The sequence below is a fragment of the Salvelinus namaycush genome, chromosome 21 (assembly GCF_016432855.1).
Source record: "Salvelinus namaycush isolate Seneca chromosome 21, SaNama_1.0, whole genome shotgun sequence".
Classification (NCBI taxonomy): domain Eukaryota; kingdom Metazoa; phylum Chordata; class Actinopteri; order Salmoniformes; family Salmonidae; genus Salvelinus; species Salvelinus namaycush.
Window position 1 is genome coordinate 12,520,405 of NC_052327.1, and position 19,244 is coordinate 12,539,648.

Genomic DNA, 19,244 nt, shown 5'->3' on the forward strand with positions numbered 1-19,244 from the left:
ACACAATCCATTTAAAAGTAAAATACATACCTCGGGAATACTATTACTATAGTGTTTGTTAATGTCAGACATAAACATCCAAACAACTGTAAGGTACCGGTGAAACGCAGTATTTAACGTTTTAGGAACTTGCTTATCCTATTCGAAAAGAAATTTGACAATCCAAATCATGACCTTGTTTTTGTTGTATTTATTTCCCATCACCAGAAATATTTTTTAATCACTGAACAATAGAAGGCCTAACTTAATCTATTCCTAAGTCGGGATAGTTGATTTAAAAGACGATACATCTACAACGATATTAGCGCAATATATTGAGTGGCAAGTCAAGATATTTGCAGTTTTTTTTATTGTTTGGTCAGTAGCACCACCTGTTAGACAGGTTTAATGTTGCGCCTGAGAATTATGGGTGCATAAAATATGCCAAATTTAGGGCTGGTTTCCCGGACAGCTCCATTGAACATGCTTTTAAGTCTAGTACTAGGCTTAATCTGTGTCCGAGAAACCATCCAAAATAGTTTAGTTAGCAAGTAAGCGAAACTACCTGTCCCATGCCACTGAGGAAAATTGCATAGAGAGTGATAACCAATAGAAAACATCAATGGTTCTCAATGCAAACCAATATACATCAAAAACATACACCATGGGGAAGGTACAAGATTAAAACATTGCATTTTATAGAATATAAATACATTACATTTTTATTAACTACATCTCTGAAGATCTAATCAGTCCGATGAAGTAACTGCAAAAAACAAAATAAGCCAAATGAAGCATCACCATATGGGGACTGTCACCACCAGCATGACTAGTATCTATGTGAGCCCCTACCACAGTTTACACAGCTCAGCAGTATCATTAGCTCCATAGAGACGAAACCCAGGATAGAGGGGCTGAGGAAATGTGTTGTGGACTCTGTGGAGGAGGTTCATTGTGTCAGAGACGCTGTAGAAGGACAGAGTACCTGCCTTGTGATCCAGGTACACTCCCACTCTGGAGGACAAAGGGCCCGGTACATTAGTCACAACATTATTGTGTATGAAACGATAACCACCCGTAGAGCACCCTAAACTCCAGGACTTGTCATTGGATCCGAATGCATGACCTGCCCTTGTTCTGCTGATGTCTTTATATGAGACTGCTGTATGAACCCAGTGCCCACTCCACTCCACCTCCCAGTAACAGCATCCAGACAGACCCTCTCTACACAGAACCTGGTAGTAGTTGGTGAATCTGTCTGGATGGTTAGGATATGGTTGGGCTTGATCTGTAAAGATGACCTTTCTCTTCCCTTCAGTCAGAAAGAGTTCTTCACATGCTGTGTTTGGGTCCAGTGTGAGCTGACAGGAATCTGGGAGAAGAGCAGAGCAGCGACCAGCAGAGTTTAGAACAACAAGTTGTCAAATAATGTATCCACACTGTAATTTTTTTTTTACTGTCACCACAGTAGCCAGTAGGTTACTGTAGATTTACAGGAAAATGTTTTTTTGGTGCTACAAAAATACAGTATGGGTTGATACTGCATTATAGTAAATGATTGGCAGCACAGTAGCCAGTAGGTTGCTGTATTCTGTGGCTGTACCATTTCCCACCATGCACCATAATTTACAGTATGCTGCAGTAAATGAACAGCAAAACAGGTAATACAGTACTTTATTGTAAAATTACAGCAATTGCTAACAGTGTAGCTGAATGTCATTGAGCCCCCATAATGCATTGCTTTTAAAGTACTGTAACAAAGAATTCCAGTAGCTAAATAAGATTTTTAGCTGTACATTTTCACCAATTTGTTACAGTGTACCCTGTCTTTGATTATAGCAGAGCAGAGATCAAAGGAGCAAGACAATGAATCAGATAGCTGCAGTACCCAGTCTTTGACTATATCTACTATTGCTATAGTATATATTCTTATCTCAGGGTTTGTGAGGAGTGTCCGTAAAAAGAGAATTAGTGATAGAGATAGCATCAGCTGAGATTACACCAATTGGATTAAAACAGTTCCTACATTAATATTGAGGTCTATTTAACTTGACCAATTCTGCACACACACACACCCTCTTCTGCGCTAAACTATGCCGTTGGCTTTTCTTTGCTGCTTAATATTGCTGCCGCGGTAACATCGCTTCTACCCGCTATACATTGTCTGTTTTCTGCTAGCCTCAACACCACCCCAGCCTCCACCTGTTTGGTTCTGCTATTTGTTCCTGTCAGGGGGATTGGTATATATCTCGCTCACTGCCTGTTGTTGATTGATAATGGTAATAATGGTACTCATTGATATGGCATTGAGGCATCCCCTGAAGTAGCATTGCCTAATGCCAAGACCAAATGTATTGTCATCTATTTTCTAATAAATGGTAAAACGAATATGTGGGTTTCCTGTCTAAACTGTTAGTTACTTTGAATAAAGAGACTCACATTGTAAGAACTGTTCTCTGGTCTTGGGCTCTGTAGGCAAAACATCCACTACAGACAAACAAACACATTCACAGTGAGAGGGCACGTTATCGTCATACCATATTGCACATGTACAGTGCATTGTTATGTTACAGTGCATTATTACATTACAGCCTTATTCTAAAGTGAATTTAATTGTTGTTTCACCCTCAATCTAAACACAATATCCCATAATGACAAAGCAAAAACAGATTTTTAAAAAATGTATAAAAAAATCTAATATTATATTTATATAAGTATTCAGACCGTTTACTCAAGACTTTGTTAAAGCACTTTTGGCAGCGATTACAACCTCGAGTCTTCTTAGGTATGACGCTACAAGCTTGGGACTTTCTCCCCTTCTTCTCTGCAGATCCTCTCAACCTCTGTCAGGTTTAATGGGGAGCGTCGATACACAGCTATTTTCAGGTCTCTCCAGAGATGTTCGATCGGGTTCAAGTCCGGGTTCTGGCTAGGTCACTCAAGGACATTCAGAGACTTGTCCCGAAGCCACTCCTGCATTGTCTTGGCTGTGTGCTTAGGGTCGTTGTCCTGTTGAAAGGTGAACCTTCGACCTTCTCCTGAACGCTCTGGAGCAGGTTTTCATCAAGGATCTCTCTGTACTTTGCTCTGTTCATCTTTCCCTCGATCCTGACTAGTTTCCCAGTCCCTGCCGCTGATAAACCTACCCACAGCATGATGCTGCCACCACCATGTTTCACAGTAGAGATGGTGCCAGGTTTCCTCCAGACGTGACGCTTGGTATTCAGTTCAATCTTGGTTTCATCAGACCAGAGAATCTTGTTTCTCATGGTCTGAGAGTTCATTAGGTGCCTTTTGGCAAACTCTAAGTCTTTTACTGAGGAGTGGCTTCCGTCTGGCCACTCTACCGTAAAGGCCTGATTGGAAGGTTCTCCTTTTGGAAGGTTCTCACATCTCCACAGAGGAACTCTGGAGCTCTGTCAGAGTGAACATCGGGTTCTTGGTCACATCCCTGAGGTAATCAGTTTGGACAGGCGGCCAGTTCTAGGAAGAGTCTTGGTGGTTCCAAACTTCTTCCATTTAAGAATGATGGAGGCCACTGTGTTCTTGGGGACCTTCAATGCTGCAGAATTTTCCCCAGATCTTTGCCTCGACACTATCCTGTCTCGGAGCTCTATGGACAATTCCTTCGACCTCATGGCTTGGTTTTTGCTCTGACATGCACTGTCAACTGTGGGACCTTTATATAGACAGGTGTGTGCCTTTGCAAATCATGTCCAATCAATTGAATTTATCAGGGGTGGACTCCAATCAAATCGCTTTGTCGTTATGTGGTATTGTGTGTAGATTGATGAGGATTTTTTTTATTTAACCCATGTATCTCAAGGATGATTCATGGAAACAGTATGCACCTGAGGTCAATTTCCTGTCTCATAGCAAAGGGTCTGAATATTTATGTAAATAAGGTATTTCTGTTTTTTATAATAAATTAACAAAAATTTGTAAACACCTGTTTTCGCTTTGTCGTTATGTGGTATTGTGTGTAGATTGATGAGGATTTTTTTTATTTAACCCATTTTAGAATAAGGCTGTAATGTAACAAAATGTGGAAAAAGTCGAAGGGTCTGAATACTTTCCGAATGCACTGTATATGAATTGTAGGGATCTTTCAGTGATCTAAAGTTGATGTTCTTATTATTTTCAACACACCTGTAGTCGAGATCTTTGTCCATTCTCCTTTAAGGAAGTATTCTAGTTTCTCTCTCAGCTCAGACACTGTCTTACTCACATATCCAAAGAACTGAAGAGGACGGACAGTGATGCTGGGAAAGTCTGAAGATACACTGGGACTGGAGAGAGACTGATAACTCTGGACGGACAGACAGACAGTCAGACAAATAATAGAGAGTTTCATCCATTCTACACTGATGTGTCACATGTACAGTTGAAGTCGGAAGTTTACATACACTTAGGTTGGAGTCATAAAAACTAGTTTTTCAACCACTCCACAAATTTCTTGTTAACAAACTATAGTTTTGGCAAGTCGGTTAGAACATCTACTTTGTGCATGACACAAGTAATTTTTCCAACAATTGTTTACAGACAGATTATTTCACTTATTATTCACTGTATCACAATTCCAGTGGGTCAGAAGTTTACATACACTAAGTTGACTGTGCCTTTAAACAGCTTGGAAAATTCCAGAAAATGATGTCATGGCTTTAGAAGCTTCTGAAATGCTAATTGACAACATTTGAGTCAATTGGAGGTGTACCTGTGGATGTATTTCAAGGCCTACCTTCAAACTCAGTGGTTCTTTGCTTGACATCATGGGAAAATCAAAAGAAATCAGACAAGACCTCAGAAAAACAATTGTAGACCTCCACAAGTCTGGTTCATCCTTGGGAGCAATTTCCAAATGCCTGAAGGTACCACGTTCATCTGTACAAACAATAGTACGCAAGTATAAACACCATGGGACCACACAGCCGTCATACCGCTCAGGAAGGAGACGCGTTCTGTCTCTTAGAGATTAACCTACTTTGGTGTGAAAAGTCCAAATCAATTCCATAACAACAGCAAAGGACCTTGTGAAGATGCTGGAGGAAACAGGTACAAAAGTATCTATATCCACAGTAAAACGAGTCCTATATCAACATAACCTGAAAGGCCGCTCAGCAAGGAAGAAGCCACTGCTCCAAAACCGCCATAAAAAAGCCCGACTACGGTTTGCAAATGCACATGGTGACAACGATCGTACCTTTTGGAGAAATGTCCTCTGGTCTGATGAAACAAAAATAGAACTGTTTGGCCATAATGACCATCGTTATGTTTGGAGGAAAAAGGGGGAGGCTTGCAAGCCGAAGAACACCATCCCAACCGTGAAGCACAGTGGTGGCAGCATCATGTTGTGGGGGTGCTTTGCTGCTGGAGGGACTGGTGCACTTCACAAAATAGATGGCATCATGAGGCAGGAAAATTATGTGGATATATTGAAGAAACATCTCAAGACATCAGTCAGGAAGTTAAAGCTTTGTCGCAAGGGTCTTCCAAATGGACAATGACCCCAAGCATACTTCCAAAGTTGTGGCAAAATGGCTTCAGGACAAAAAGTCAAGGTATTGGAGTGGCCATCACAAAGCCCTGACCTCAATCCTATAGAAAATGTGTGGGCGAGCAAGGAGGCCTACAAACCTGACTCAGCTACACCAGCTCTGTCAGGAGGAATGGGCCAAAATTCACCCAACTTCTTGTTGGGAAGCTCTTGGAAGGCTATCCAAGACATTTGAGCCAAGTTAAACAATTTAAAAGGCAATGCTACCAAATACTAATTGAATGTATGTAAACTTCTGACCCACTGGGAATGTGATGAAAGAAATAAAAGCTGAAATAAATAATTCTCTCTACTATTATTCTGACATTTCACATTCTTAAAATAAAGTGGTGATCCTAACTAACCTAAGACAGGGAATTTCTACTCAGATTAAATGTCAGGAATTGTGAAAAACTGAGTTTAAAGGTATTTGGCTAAGGTATATGTAAACTTCTGACTTCAACTGTATCAAGGCAATATAGTTACCTGCAGGAAATGGATGTGGTCCTCTGTGTGTGAGAGCTGGTCCAGCTCAGCGTTTCTCTTCCTCAGTTCAGCTATCTCCTGCTTCAGTTGCTCCAGAAGTCCTTCAGCCTGACTCACTTGAGCCTTCTCTTGGGCTCTGATCAGCTCCTTCACTTCAGAGCACCTTCTCTCAATGGAGCGGATCAGCTGAGTAAAGATCTTCTCAGTGTCCTCCACTGCTGCCTGTGCAGAGTGCTTTTAGGACAGACAGAGAGAGAGAGAGAGAGAGAGAGAGAGAGAGAGAGAGAGAAGAGAAGGCTTCATGTTAAACAGTCTATTCTCTCTTTAACTAGGAGCCCAGATAACCTGTTCCCCACAGTGGGGATCAGTGAGTTTGGAGAGGGGTCTCTCTCTCTCTCTCTCTCTCTCTGAGAGAAGTGAAAAGGTGCATCTCTGGTCAATAATATTCACCTTGAGAGACTCCACAGCCTGTTGGAGCTCCTTCAACTCCTTCTCTCTCTTCTGGACTCTCTGCTGGACCTTCTGCTGACTCATCCCCAGTTGCTTCTGTGGAAAGTCACTATTCAATGAGTTATCAAGCTTTATGTGTCCAGTAGTTCCACTAACACAGTAATGAGACATAGGTCTATAGAGAGTAAGGTCTAAAATAATGAGGAAATACCTTTGCAATATGATAATTGATATGTTGCTATGTAAATCTACATGTATCAAGTAGTTTACACTGAACTTTGGAGTCATGAAAGGGCATATTCCGAATGATGATGGTGTTTGACTTAAGAAAATGGAGATACATTTGAAGCCTCTAGGTTAAAGTAATTGTGTACCACATCATACATTTCGTATTATATGGTCATTTCCATGTAAATGACCCATGAGCACCAGCATGTGAAGTTCATAGGAGCATATCAAATTGGGTGTCAAATGAAGAGTAAGAGTCTATATTTTTGGGAAATGAAGGCATAGATACATTTTTCAACCATTTTCCATCTTAAAAATTAGGCATATGTTTCCATCCACAGTTTTTATGTGAGTAAAGTCATGCTATATACAAAAATGTATCACAACAGCTTTGAAGGAAACAGGAAGTTTCCGTACAATTTTAAAAAATGCCGACAGATCATTTCTTTGTGAGACATGGTGGGAGGGATCTTTTTAAAATGTATTATGCTAGACATTGTGGAAATGCCTTTACGGCGCAAATATTGATATAACAACCATCCAATCGAAGTAAATGTGGGAGTCACGCGATGGCATGGTGTGTGGTCCTCCAACTACGACTCGGGAAACCATGAAGTTTATTAGGCTACAGATGAAATTAATTATTATGAATTTCACAGGGTGGTGAAAGTGCACAGTGACCTTTCCAATAAATATTGAGGGTCTTATTCTAGTGACATGATGATTGATGCTTGACCGCAGTTTGACAAATAAAAAAATTCTCGCTCTTATCCATAATAATCTCATCATGTAAACTAACCTACCCGCACAGCCTACCCACCTGCCAAGACCAGAGTAGGGACATTTGCTATTTAACGCAACAGGTTTTGTGACAAACCTTTAGATTTTTATTCGGTACATGAAAATGTAAGCAAAAAAAGTATATTTTGTGTGCACTACGTCATCACGCACTGATTCGTATGTCAACATGTCAGTTTGGTGGATGTGCATATTTTCTTTATGCAGATTTAAAAAATATTTGCATGAAAATCTGTCGACAATTGGATCGAAACCTAGCAACTAATGGCTCTGATTTCTGGTCAAACAGGTGGAAAAGGAGTTTTAGACATCATCTACCAGAAAAAGTCTTAAAATGTATTAGAAATACATCAAAACAAAATAATATTTAAGTACAGACCCCTGCCAATTAATATCAACACTTATATGTAGTTTTGGATAAAATATTTTCCTTCTGTAAATTTAAGAAACATGTGACATCCCCAGGTGGTAAATTAAATAATAGACCAATAAGAAAGAGTTCCAAACATCTCTGCCAATAACAGCTAGTTTTCAGTTTTCCCCTCCCCACTCAGACCACTCCCAGACAGTCCAAACTAAATTCTTGCTTGAGAAATGTATCTTCGCTAAGAAGCTATTTGTTTCTTTTAGACCATTTTAATTGAAAACAATCATGATTTGGTATTGAAATAAAATAAAAATGTCTGCATTGAACCTTTAAGATATTTTCAAATTTCACTCATGAGGGAGGATAATGAAAGTTCACAGAAGTAACAAGTAAAGGTAGACCTACCAATTAGTTAGTGTTTTCATTGATAATTAAAAAAAATATCATTATTAAGTCATTAAAACTCGTAATTCTGTTACCAAATTAGGAACGTCCATATCTGAACCAATCATAGAAGTCTATGTTTTATAAGTTTGTACAGCACAGTAAAGAAAAGTTTTTTATAGTTCAGTACAGCACACTAGAGTACAGTATAATGTACTGCATTGTACTGAACTCTACTGTGATGTACTGTGCTGTACTGTGATGTCCAAAATTGTGAAACAAAGACGTCTACAATAGGTTCAGATTGGGTCCAGCGTCGTCCAGGTTAGGGGAGGGTTTGGCTGGGGGGGCTTTACTTGGCTCATCGCACTCTAGCGACTCCTTGTGGTGGGCCGGGCACCTGCAGGCTGACCTCAGTCGTCAGGTGTGTTTCCTCAGACACATTGGTGCGGCTGGCTTCCGGGTTAAGCAGGCGGGTGTTAAGAAGCGGGGTTTGGCGGGTCATGTTTCGGAGGACGCATGACTCGAACCTTCGCCTCGCATGCGCGTTGGGGAGTTGCAGCGATGACACAAGATTAAAATTGGGTAGAAAAAAAAAATCTAAATAAAAAGAATAATAGCCAGTGTGTAGAATAAAATCCATATATGTAAAGGATTATATTGCATATTTCTAACGTTCTGTACCTATTCAGGATACATCACCAATGACTTTCATATCCAGAATTATGCATTTCTGTGTAGTACAGATCAGGGACACATGATGTAATTCCGTCATAACTGACACCCCCATTCTTTCTGCAGACATCTTTGAATCTTAATTCAGAGTAGATATTTAAGAGTTTTTGGAAAACGCGGTCGCATAAAAAACTGAGGGAGATTTGACCGTAATTCTGTTGCCAAACTTTGCATCTGCACAGTTCTTCCAGTAAATGGGATATTGTGAATTTTTCTGTGTAGATTGTTTACAAGTAGTCCTTGTGCATAGTCGTATGGTTTGCTAAGCTTTGAAATCAATGTTTTTTGTTTGGCATACATTTTAAAGTGAAAAATCGGAGTCTCATCTGAATTCCGTTGATATGAAATTGCCCATGTGCTCCAAACTGCAAAAAAAAAGCTATTCCAATTCCAAAGTGCTTAAAGAGCGACTGCCCCAAAAAGCTACTTCTTGTTTTGAAAATGGCCTATATGGCATCGATACGAGTAAGAAACATTTATTTCAGTATCAAAATTGACTACAAAGTGTAAATAGGATCATTTTGGTAGTAAAGTCTGGTATGACTATGTCATGGTATGACTATGTCATGGTATGTCACAGAATGAAGGGTACTGTAACAATTTTCCGTAGGTTGGGTTTATTTGAATCCTGCTCACAGCTGGCAGCACTCAAGTAATCATCAATTCAAAACACAGCTGCACAAGATTCACTCTTAATGCCCATGGCAAAGATTGCTGATTATATTGACAAGATATTAGAGTGACCGCTCTAACAATGGAAATACAAGTCCTCAAAGAAGGAAGGTAGGCAGGAGGAGGCGAGATCAGGTGGGACCATTTTAGCCAATGAGCGGGCCAACGAGCGAGTGGCGCAGTGGTCTAAGGCACTGCATCTCAGTGCAAGAGGTGTCACTACAGTCCCTGGTTCGAATCCAGGCTGTATCACATCCGGCCGTGATTGAGAGTCCCATAGGTCAGCGTATAATTGGCCCAGTGTAGTCCGGGTTTGGCCGTCATTGTAAATAAGAATTTGTTCTTAACTGACTTGTCTAGTTAAATAAAGGTTAAAATACACGTGTGAACAGCACACCATAGAGATAGATAGAGGACTCATCTTTGTATCTGTGGCAATATAACGACTTTGACAGCATGGGCAGCGCCATTAACCATCTTCATTTTAAAGTAGTCCATTTTCTGTTCATTGGCTGATTGCTCCCAACTCATAGGAATCCCCACCCAGTTGACTACTTTAAAATGGTGGAAGCCCTCAATGGCAATGTCTAACACGGCTTATATCCAATATCTATTTATCCCTATGACAATATAAAGTAGTTTTGGGTAATTTGTCAAAATGCCACTTATATCAGTGCATTCGTAACAACCTAGCCATTTTTGAAACTTCAATTCAATCAAATAAGCCTCACGTTGCCTAATATATTGATAAAAGTCACCTTGTCCGAGAGAAAGATTTACATGGTTATCAAAACGTCACACCAGGGTAAGCCTACACGAAACACAACCCTTATTTTAAGTGTTTTTAAAATACCCATATGGGAAAAATGAATGGTGGAAAAACGATTGGAACCATTTCGCTGTTTGACCCTTAGATTTTAGGAGTATGACACCTCCTCTGTGGGGCTCTATTAGTGGAAACCAAGACTGTTCTCAGGGCAAGACCACTGGTTTTGACTAGGAGAAGTTACTTTTCATAGCAGGTTAGGAGAAATTACGCAGCAAGTTAGGATAATTAACATGGCAGGTTAGGCTAACTAGGTTAGGGTTTGCTAAAATTATCCCTGAGTGTACAAAACATTAGGAACACCTTCAATGCTTCCCACGGTTGTGTCAAGTTGGCTGGTAGTGGATCTCTACTCTAAATAGCTTATTCCATCTTATGCCACAGATGCTCTATTGGATTGAGATCTGGTGACTGGGCAGGCCACTGCAGTAAGCTGAAATCACTGTCATGTTCGTGGAACCATTCCTAGACAATCCTAGCCTTGTGACATGGGGCATTATCCTGCTGAAAAAAATCCATTCTCAGATTGATAAACTGCTATGAAGGTATGCACCTGATTGTTAATGATATTTATATATCCTGTGGCATTCAATCAATTAATCAAATGTATTTATAAAGCCCTTTTTACATCAGCCGATGTCACAAAGTGCTATACAGGAACCCAGCCTAAAACTCCAAACAGCAAGCAATGCAGATGTAGAAGCACGGTGGCTAGGAAACTCCCTAGAAAGGCAGGAACCTAGGAAGAAACCTAGAGAGGAACCGGGCTCCACTTTTAAAAAGGGGCCCAATGTGTGCCATGAAAACACACCCAGTCAAAGTAACCAGATGTGGTATGGTGTTGACATCGTGTGTATCAAAAAAGTGCAAAAGGAGAGTGCATTGTGGTTCGCAAAATGATCGATGCATGAAGTGGACAGCTTTGATTTTCGGAGCAGGGCACCGGTGAAAGGTGTTCTCTGGCATTAGTTGGACATTGATAATCAATATTTTAGGCAAAAGAAATTCTCAGATTAGATTATGCACGCCGCTTGACCTGTATGGAGAATGGGGGAAAGGAGCAAAGTGTATCTGTATTATTGATGTTTGATGAGTATTTACCACCCTATGTAAAGTTGGGATATTTAAGATACGCTGTAAGAGCGTTCGTGTAAAACCCGATGCAATGCAAGAAGTGTAAAAAGGTTGGCCATGTGTCAAGTGTTTGCAGAAGGAAAGAATATGTAATTGAATAGTCTGTAAATGTACATTGTTGCAACTGTGGTAGGGATCATATTTCCCTACCATATTTCCTCAACCAAGGATCAGGGCTTTACAGCAAATCTCCTATGTAGAGGCGTTGAAGGGGCAAGCGGCCACATTTCTGAAGAAGATATAGTGGCGGATGCACCACAACCAAATGTTATATGTCAATCAAGTGATCTGGATACACTTATTGTGAAGAAGGTGGATTTTGTAGCATTTATAGACACAGTTATTAATTGTACTGCACAGGTATCCAAGAAGTCCAAGAAGCTGGACATCATTATATCTGCAGCCGAGAAGCTTTTGGGCCTCTAAGACTTAACGGCAGAAGCACTGCAAGGACGAATGTCGCCAGGTAATGTCTCGCCATCAAAGGATCCTTCTGAGCGTAGTGTGACTAAAACAAAAAAGCAGGCTGATTTAGTTTAATTCACAGTTCGTTATTATTTTTGTTTTTTACCCCGCATTTTTTCCTTTTTGGAACTTTATTATCCACCTGTACAGTAGGTGGCGGAATACACATATAATTGTTGCGAACGCCATTATACCAAAGACGAGACGACTAGTTTTCATGCAATTTCTTTCACTTGAGAAATACTGCGGCAAACATCTTAGTGAGATGTACAATTGCGCACCTAACACCTCCTCTGCAAAAAATGTCCAAATGAATTACGGATTTCTTGCGTTATCTTAGATAATATTTTGAGAAAGTGCACTGGCTTACGGCGTCTCTAGGGACAAACAGTAATATTGCGTTTTTCAAGCGAATGTATTTTAAGAGGGTATGTGAGCGCACACGTTCACTTCGCCTAGCTGAGTTCTACTATGAGCAACACGAACCTATGTATATGGAAGAGTGTGCGAAGCTGTCATCATGGCAAAGGGCGGCTACTTTGAAGAATCTCAAATAAAAAAAATATATTTTGATTTGTTTAACCTTTTTGGGTTACTACATGATTCCATGTGTTATTTCATAGTTTTGATCTCTTCACTATTATTCTACAATGTAGAAAATAGTACAAATAAAGAAAAACCCTTGAATGAGTAGGTGTGTCCAAACTTTTGACTGGTACTTTATATTCTCACAGTTTGTGTTACTTCTGCTGTGGGTCAATTATATTTTAAATATATATCATTCAAACAGACTTAGTTCCTACTGTATCTTTAAGTCTTTGTTCATCAGACAGTCACCAACAAGTTGAACAGGTCCTACCTGTTTCTCAGTTCTCTCTGCTGCAGCTGACACTGTATCATGGCCTTTATGTACATCCATCACACACAGCATACAGATACACTGCTGATGTGTACGACAGTAAAACTCCAGCAGTTTGTCATGATGAGAGCAGATCTTCTCCTGTAGTTGAGCTGTGGCTTTAATCAATTTGTGCTTCTTAAAGGCAGGAACTTCATAGTGAGGTTGGAGGTGAGTTTCACAGTAAGAGGCCAAACACGCCAGACAGGACATGAGGGCTTTCTGCTTTCTGGTCCCAGTGCAGAAATCACACGCCACATCTCCAGGTCCAGCATAGCACAGAGTAGGAGGGGTAGCAGCCTGGAGTACTGTCTTCTTCAGTTTCTCAACTACCTCAGCCAACATGTTATTTTTCCTCAGAGTTGGCCTTGGAGTGAAGGTCTGTCTGCACTGGGGACAGCTATAGACCCCTTTCAGAACATTCTTATCCCAGCAGTCCTCAATACACCTCCAACAGTAACTGTGTCCACAGGCAGTAGTGACTGGCTCCTTCAGTAGATCCAGACAGACAGAACAACAGAACTGGTCCTGATCCAGGAGAACTCCTTGCTGAGCCATTTGGACTGTTGTTCACTCTCACACAGACAGATACTCAGATCAGCTTTGTTTTCTCAGAAGAGAGTTTGTGGGAGGGAGAGGGACTTCCTGGTTCTGCCAGAGGGGTGGGGTTAGAAAGAGAGAGAGAGAACTGGGGCGGGTTCAGCAGGACGCAACGTTTTAGAACATTCGGATAGAAATATGTTATGTAGAATTAACATGCCACTCCGACATGTAGAATAAGGAATCACTTCGGCTCTATTTGTGTATTTCTATCTGCAATGTTCAAGAACATTTTGCAACTGAACGTGGCCCTGCAGGCAACTTCAAGAGAGAAACAAACCATTTTGTTCCTAGGTTAGGGCCGGAAGTTTAATATGGAATAAATCAAACAATTAAACATTCTCAAATGCGAGTTGTTAGAATATAAGAAGTATGTTATTCAAGGTTCCAGTTTATTTCTGTATAATTAGTTAGGTTGGACTTAGAAAAGACAAAAGTAGCTTTTCAGATAAGCAGTGAGTTGTGTTTGAGGCAGTTTAATTAGGCTGAACCAGGGTGCACCGGGCTATGGCCCATGACGTGACCGGGAAAAACCGGTGAGGGAGGAACGCCCTTCTCAAATTGAACAGTGGGTGAACTGGTTTTACATCGCCCGGTGCCCCGGTTGGGCAAGGTTTGCCATCCGCTTTGAACTGGACACTCGGCTCATGCCCAGGAGGCAGCCGGTTACAAAATTAATGCAATTACTTTTCACCCAGTGAAAACTCCTCCTACCCGGTTAACCATACCATTTGAGCCCTATCAGTCCCGAGACCCCAGTATCACGTTTCAGGTAAGACCCAAATGCAGACTGTGTTGAAGTAACAATGTTTATTACAGCAACAGGGACAGACAAACGAACAAGTCAAGGCAGGCAGAGGTCAGTAATCCAGAGTAGTGGGGCAAAGGTACAGGACAGCAGGCAGGTTCAGGGTCAGGTCAGGCAGAGGTCGGTAATCCAGAGTAGGGGCAAAGGTACAGGACAGCAGGCAGGTTCAGGGTCAGGTCAGGCAGAGGTCGGTAATCCAGAGTAGGGGCAAAGGTACAGGACAGCAGGCAGGTTCAGGGGCAGGCAGAGTGGTCAGGCAGGTGGGCTCAGAGTCAGGACAGGCAAGGGTTAAAACCAGGAGAGCGAGAAAAAGAGAGACATGGGAAAATCAGGAGCTGAGACATAACGCTGGTTGACTTGACAAACAAGACGAACTGGCAACAGACAAACAGAGAACACAGGTATAGGTACCCATGGGATAATGGGGAAGATGGGCGACGCCTGGAATGGGGTGAAGACAAGCACAAGGACAGGTGAAACAGATCAGGGTGTGACACCCAGCAAAAATTGTCTTTTCATTGATGACTTTCATTCATCTGCATGTCCAGCTCTTATACTGTATTTAGCCTCACAAGGAAGTGTTTTACCCGTTTCTTTTCAGGATAACCAGGGATGCAAGTCGAACACAAAACTATTTGACAAAATCCATTTTATTGACAAATGTAAAAAATAATAAATAAAAAAAAAAAGGCTGCCAAAGCAAAAACCTGATAAAAATTACTTTATATGAATGCTGTACAGAAATTATTTGCTCACTGGGAAATTAATACCCAACTAGTCGATGACAACTGTGTGGAGTTTGGAGTTTGTGATTTCAACTATGTGAGCTTGTTACAGTATTGTAGACACTATGTCCTAGGATTTCCTATGATCTTCTATGTAGAACCCCTTACCTTCTAACGACTCTATTGTAGTTTGTGAACATCAAAGAGCAACGCATGTTACATGTTCGTGAATCTCAGCTTTTCATAAATACCTTTTAATAGTTTGTAGCTCAAGCCGTTCGGAATCTACAGACGTTTTTTGTTTAAAATACCTGGCACCAGGCTCCTTCGGGATTCGCCCTTGTCTCACAAACACCGCTCTAGCTCAGCCCCCGTTAATTACACAAACTGGTTGGTATCTACAGATGAAGAAGAAATAGACAAATCCAAATGTTCCAACCCAGAAGTCTGTAGCTCAAACACATAATGATTCAAATGGGTTAGAAGTTCAAAACACGCCGGGGTTATGGTGGGACTCAATGGGTTAATCGAATCCCCTACCACACCCAATTCCGTTTTTAGGGGGCCCCCAATCAAATTATTATAAAAAATGTAGGGAAGTCAACTTACTGTTCGTATAGTAGTAGAATACACAACGTGGAATTTCGAATTTCGGTTGTGCATCAGCAGTTTTTCTCTTGTTATGTCAGTCACTGATAGTCACTCAATTAGCCCATGTCATTTAACATTTTATAGATTGCTAGGTAAATTAGTCTAGCCTGCTATCTGAACTTTGTAGTAATCATGGCCAAATTACTGACCGGGCACGCAAGATATGTGTCCAGGGGCCCTGACCTCTTGATTTTGTTAGTCACTCTCACTCAGATATCATATGAACGTGGCATAATGACGTGTTCACGTGTGTCAGAACTTCCTATTTCTTAAATGTGATGTCAGAAAAATTACTTATTGTCGTTGATGTATTTTCTGGTCGGAACACTTATACTACAAACCAATAAGATTTTAGCGAGCTTGATAAGTTAACTAATGTTGCTTGCTTAACATTGACAATTGTCACGTTCTGACCTTTATTTCCTTTGTTTTGTCTTTATTTAGTATGGTCAGGGCGTGAGTTGGGGTGGGCAGTCTATGTTTGTATTTCTATGTTTTGCTATTTCTGTGTTTGGCCTGATATGGTTCTCAATCAGAGGCAGCTGTCAATCGTTGTCCCTGATTGGGAACCATATTTAGGTAGCCTGTTTTGTGTTGGGTTTTGTGGGTGGTTGTTTTCAGTCTTTGTGTGTCTGCACCAGATAGAACTGTTTTCGGTTGTCACTTTTGTTGTTTTGTATTTTGAGTGTTCACCTTTATTAAAACAAGATGAACAATTACCACGCTGCGCATTGGTTCTCCGATCCTTCTAACTTATCCTCCTCAGACGAGGAGGAAGACGACAGCCGTTACAACAATATTGTCAGACTAACTACATTATCTATATTGATAGGGTTGAGGTTGTCAAAAACGGATTTGTTGTCATCTTTTGGTTGAAAGGTAAAATGTCAGTGGTGAAACATCACAACTCGGCAACTCGGGCCACAACATTTTCTCTGAGCCTCCCACTTGAATGACCCTCCAAGTCGGAATTACAAGTGAAACGTCCCAGTCAGAACTAGGAATTTCCGATAACACTGATAGCAAGTGAACGTGGCATATGTCATGGCAAAATATGTAGAATTGCAGGAAATTTGCTTGAAAACTGCCCATTTTTCTCTCCACCCAATGCAAAAATGAGTAGAATCGCATTGAATTTGTTTTAAAACTGTAAACGTTTCTCTCTGCCCCATGGAAAAATGTGTATAATTGCAGGACATTAACTTTAAAGCTGCACTTTTTTCTCTCTGCTGCCAAGGGGGGCATTAAAATGTTTTGCAGGCCCAGGAAAATGCTAGACGGTGCCTGTGTAATATATCCCACCGTGAAGGCAGGGGCCCTCTCTTCGAAATCTTTATGGGAGGAAGTGAGTATTTCCCATGTTAACAATACAATATTGGGCTATGTACAATGCTTGCCTGTTTCATTGAGACAAAATGGTGCCAAAAATAAATTACAGTGCCTTTGGAAAGTATTGAGACCCTTTGACTTTTTCCACATTTTGTTATGTTACAGCCTTATTCTAAAATGATTAAATAAAAAATAAAAGATACTCAGCAATCTACACACAATACCCCATAATGACAACGCAAAAACAGGTTTTAGCTATTTATTTACATAAGTATTCAGACCCATTGCTATGAGACTCGAAGTTTAGCTCAGGTGCATCCTGTTTCCATTGATCATCCTTGAGATGTTTCTACAATTTGATTAGAGTCCACCTGTGGTAAACTCAAATGATTGGACATGATTTGGAAAGGCACACACCTGTCTATATAATGTCCCACAGTTGACAGTGCATGACAGAGCAAAAACCGTCGGTAGAGCTCCAAGACATGATTGTGTCGAGTCACAGATCTGGGGAAAGGTACCAAAACATTTCTGCAGCATTGAAGGTCCCCAAGAACACAGTGGCCTCCATCATTCTTCAATGGAAGAAGTTTATAATCACCAAGACTCTTCCTAGAGCTGGCCACCCGGCCAAACTGAGAAATTCGGGGGAGAAGGGCGTTGGTCAGGGAGGTGACCATGAACCCAATGGTCACTCTGACAGTGTTCTAGAGTTCCTCTGTGGAGATGGGAGAACCTTCCAGAAGGACAACCATCTCTGCAGCACTCCACCATTCAGGCCTTTATGGTAGTAAAAGGCACATGACAGCCCACCCAAGATTCTCTGGTCTGATGAAACCAAGATTGAACCCTTTGGCCTGAATGCCAAGCGTCACGTCTGGAGGAAACCTGGCACCATCCCTATGGTGAAGCATGGTGGTGGCAGCATCTTGCTGTGGGGATGTTTTTCAGCAGCAGGGACTGGGAGACTAGTCAGGATCGAGGGAAAGATGAACAGAGCAAAGTACAGAGAGATCCTTGATGCAAACCTGCTCCAGAGCGCTCAGGACCTCAGAATGGGGCGAAGGTTCACCTTCAAACAGGACAACGACCCTACGCACACAGCCAAGACAACGCAGGAGTGGCTTCAGGACAAGTCTCTGAATGTCCTTGAGTGGCCTAGCCAGAGCCCGGACTTGAACATCTCTGAATATACCTGAAAATAGCTGTGCAGCAAAGCTCCCCGTCCAACCTGACAGAGGTTGAGAGGATCTGCAGAGAAGAATGGGAGAAACTCCCCAAATACATGTGTGCCAAGCTTGTAGCGTCATACCCAAGAAGACGCGAGGCTATAATCGCTGCCAAAGGTGCTTCAACCAAGTACTGAGTAAAGGGTCTGAATACTTAGGTAAATGTGTATTTCATAAAAATAAAAAAAATAGCAATCCTTCCTAAAACCCTGTTGTTGCTTTGTCATATTGGGGTATTGTGTGTAGATTGATGAGAAAAAACAACAATTCAATCAATTTTCGAATATGGCTGTAACCTAACAAAATGTGGAAAAAGTCAAGGGGTCTCAATAGTTTCCGAAGGCACTATATATACCCGTTTTTGCAACACAATGATGCAAGCAAAAATACATTTGGGACTGATTTGTTCGTAAAAAAATGTGTGGGGCAGAAACAGGCCAGTTATCTCAAAATATATAGGTCAATTATCATTTCTACAAAACTGGTGGTTTAAAAAAAAATCCTAAATAATAATTAATATCATATATACGCTGAGTATACAAAACATTAGACAGACTGACCAGGTGAATCTAGGTGAAACCTATGATCCCTTATTGATGTCAATTGTTAAATCCACTTCAATCAGTATAGATGAAGGGGAGGAGACAGGTTAAAGAAGGATTTTTAAGTCTTGAGACAATTGAGACATGGATTGTGTATGTTCACCATTCAGAAGGTGTTCCTAATATTTTATACACCAATCTAGCACCGGATCAGATCCCCCTTTGCCTCCAAAACAGCCAGAATTATTTGGGGTCTGGATATGTTCAGATACGCTGTGGCGTTCAAACGTTGCTCAATTGGTATCAATTGGAAAACATTCCCCACACCATTACACCACCGCCACCAGTCTGAACTGTTGACACCAGGCAGGATGGGGCCATGGACTCATGCTGTTTACACCAAAT

The 19,244-nt window shown here is 41.1% G+C and overlaps 1 protein-coding gene across 1 annotated transcript; it reads right to left on the minus strand.

The window, feature by feature from the left end:
• Positions 1–253: 253 nt before the first annotated feature.
• LOC120066622 (tripartite motif-containing protein 16-like) lies at positions 254–13,552 on the minus strand. Its single transcript, XM_039018048.1, has 6 exons — positions 12,917–13,552; positions 6,449–6,544; positions 5,999–6,232; positions 4,129–4,288; positions 2,419–2,466; positions 254–1,351 (listed from the first exon to the last, which is right to left on the minus strand). Exons 1-6 carry the CDS (start codon positions 13,511–13,513, stop codon positions 828–830), a joined length of 1,659 nt encoding a protein of 552 aa, XP_038873976.1. The 5' UTR covers positions 13,514–13,552; the 3' UTR covers positions 254–827.
• Between the last annotated feature and the right edge of the window lie 5,692 nt (positions 13,553–19,244).

Excerpts from the sequence above, each read along its gene's own strand:
- LOC120066622 (XM_039018048.1), bottom strand. The coding sequence starts at position 13,513 with ATGGCTCAGCAAGGAGTTCTCCTGGATCAGGACCAGTTCTGTTGTTCT. Across the intron at positions 6,545-12,916 it reads CAGAGAGAACTGAGAAACAG|AAGCAACTGGGGATGAGTCA; the intron begins GTAGGACCTGTT and ends GACTTTCCACAG. Across the intron at positions 6,233-6,448 it reads AGGCTGTGGAGTCTCTCAAG|CACTCTGCACAGGCAGCAGT; the intron begins GTGAATATTATT and ends CTGTCCTAAAAG.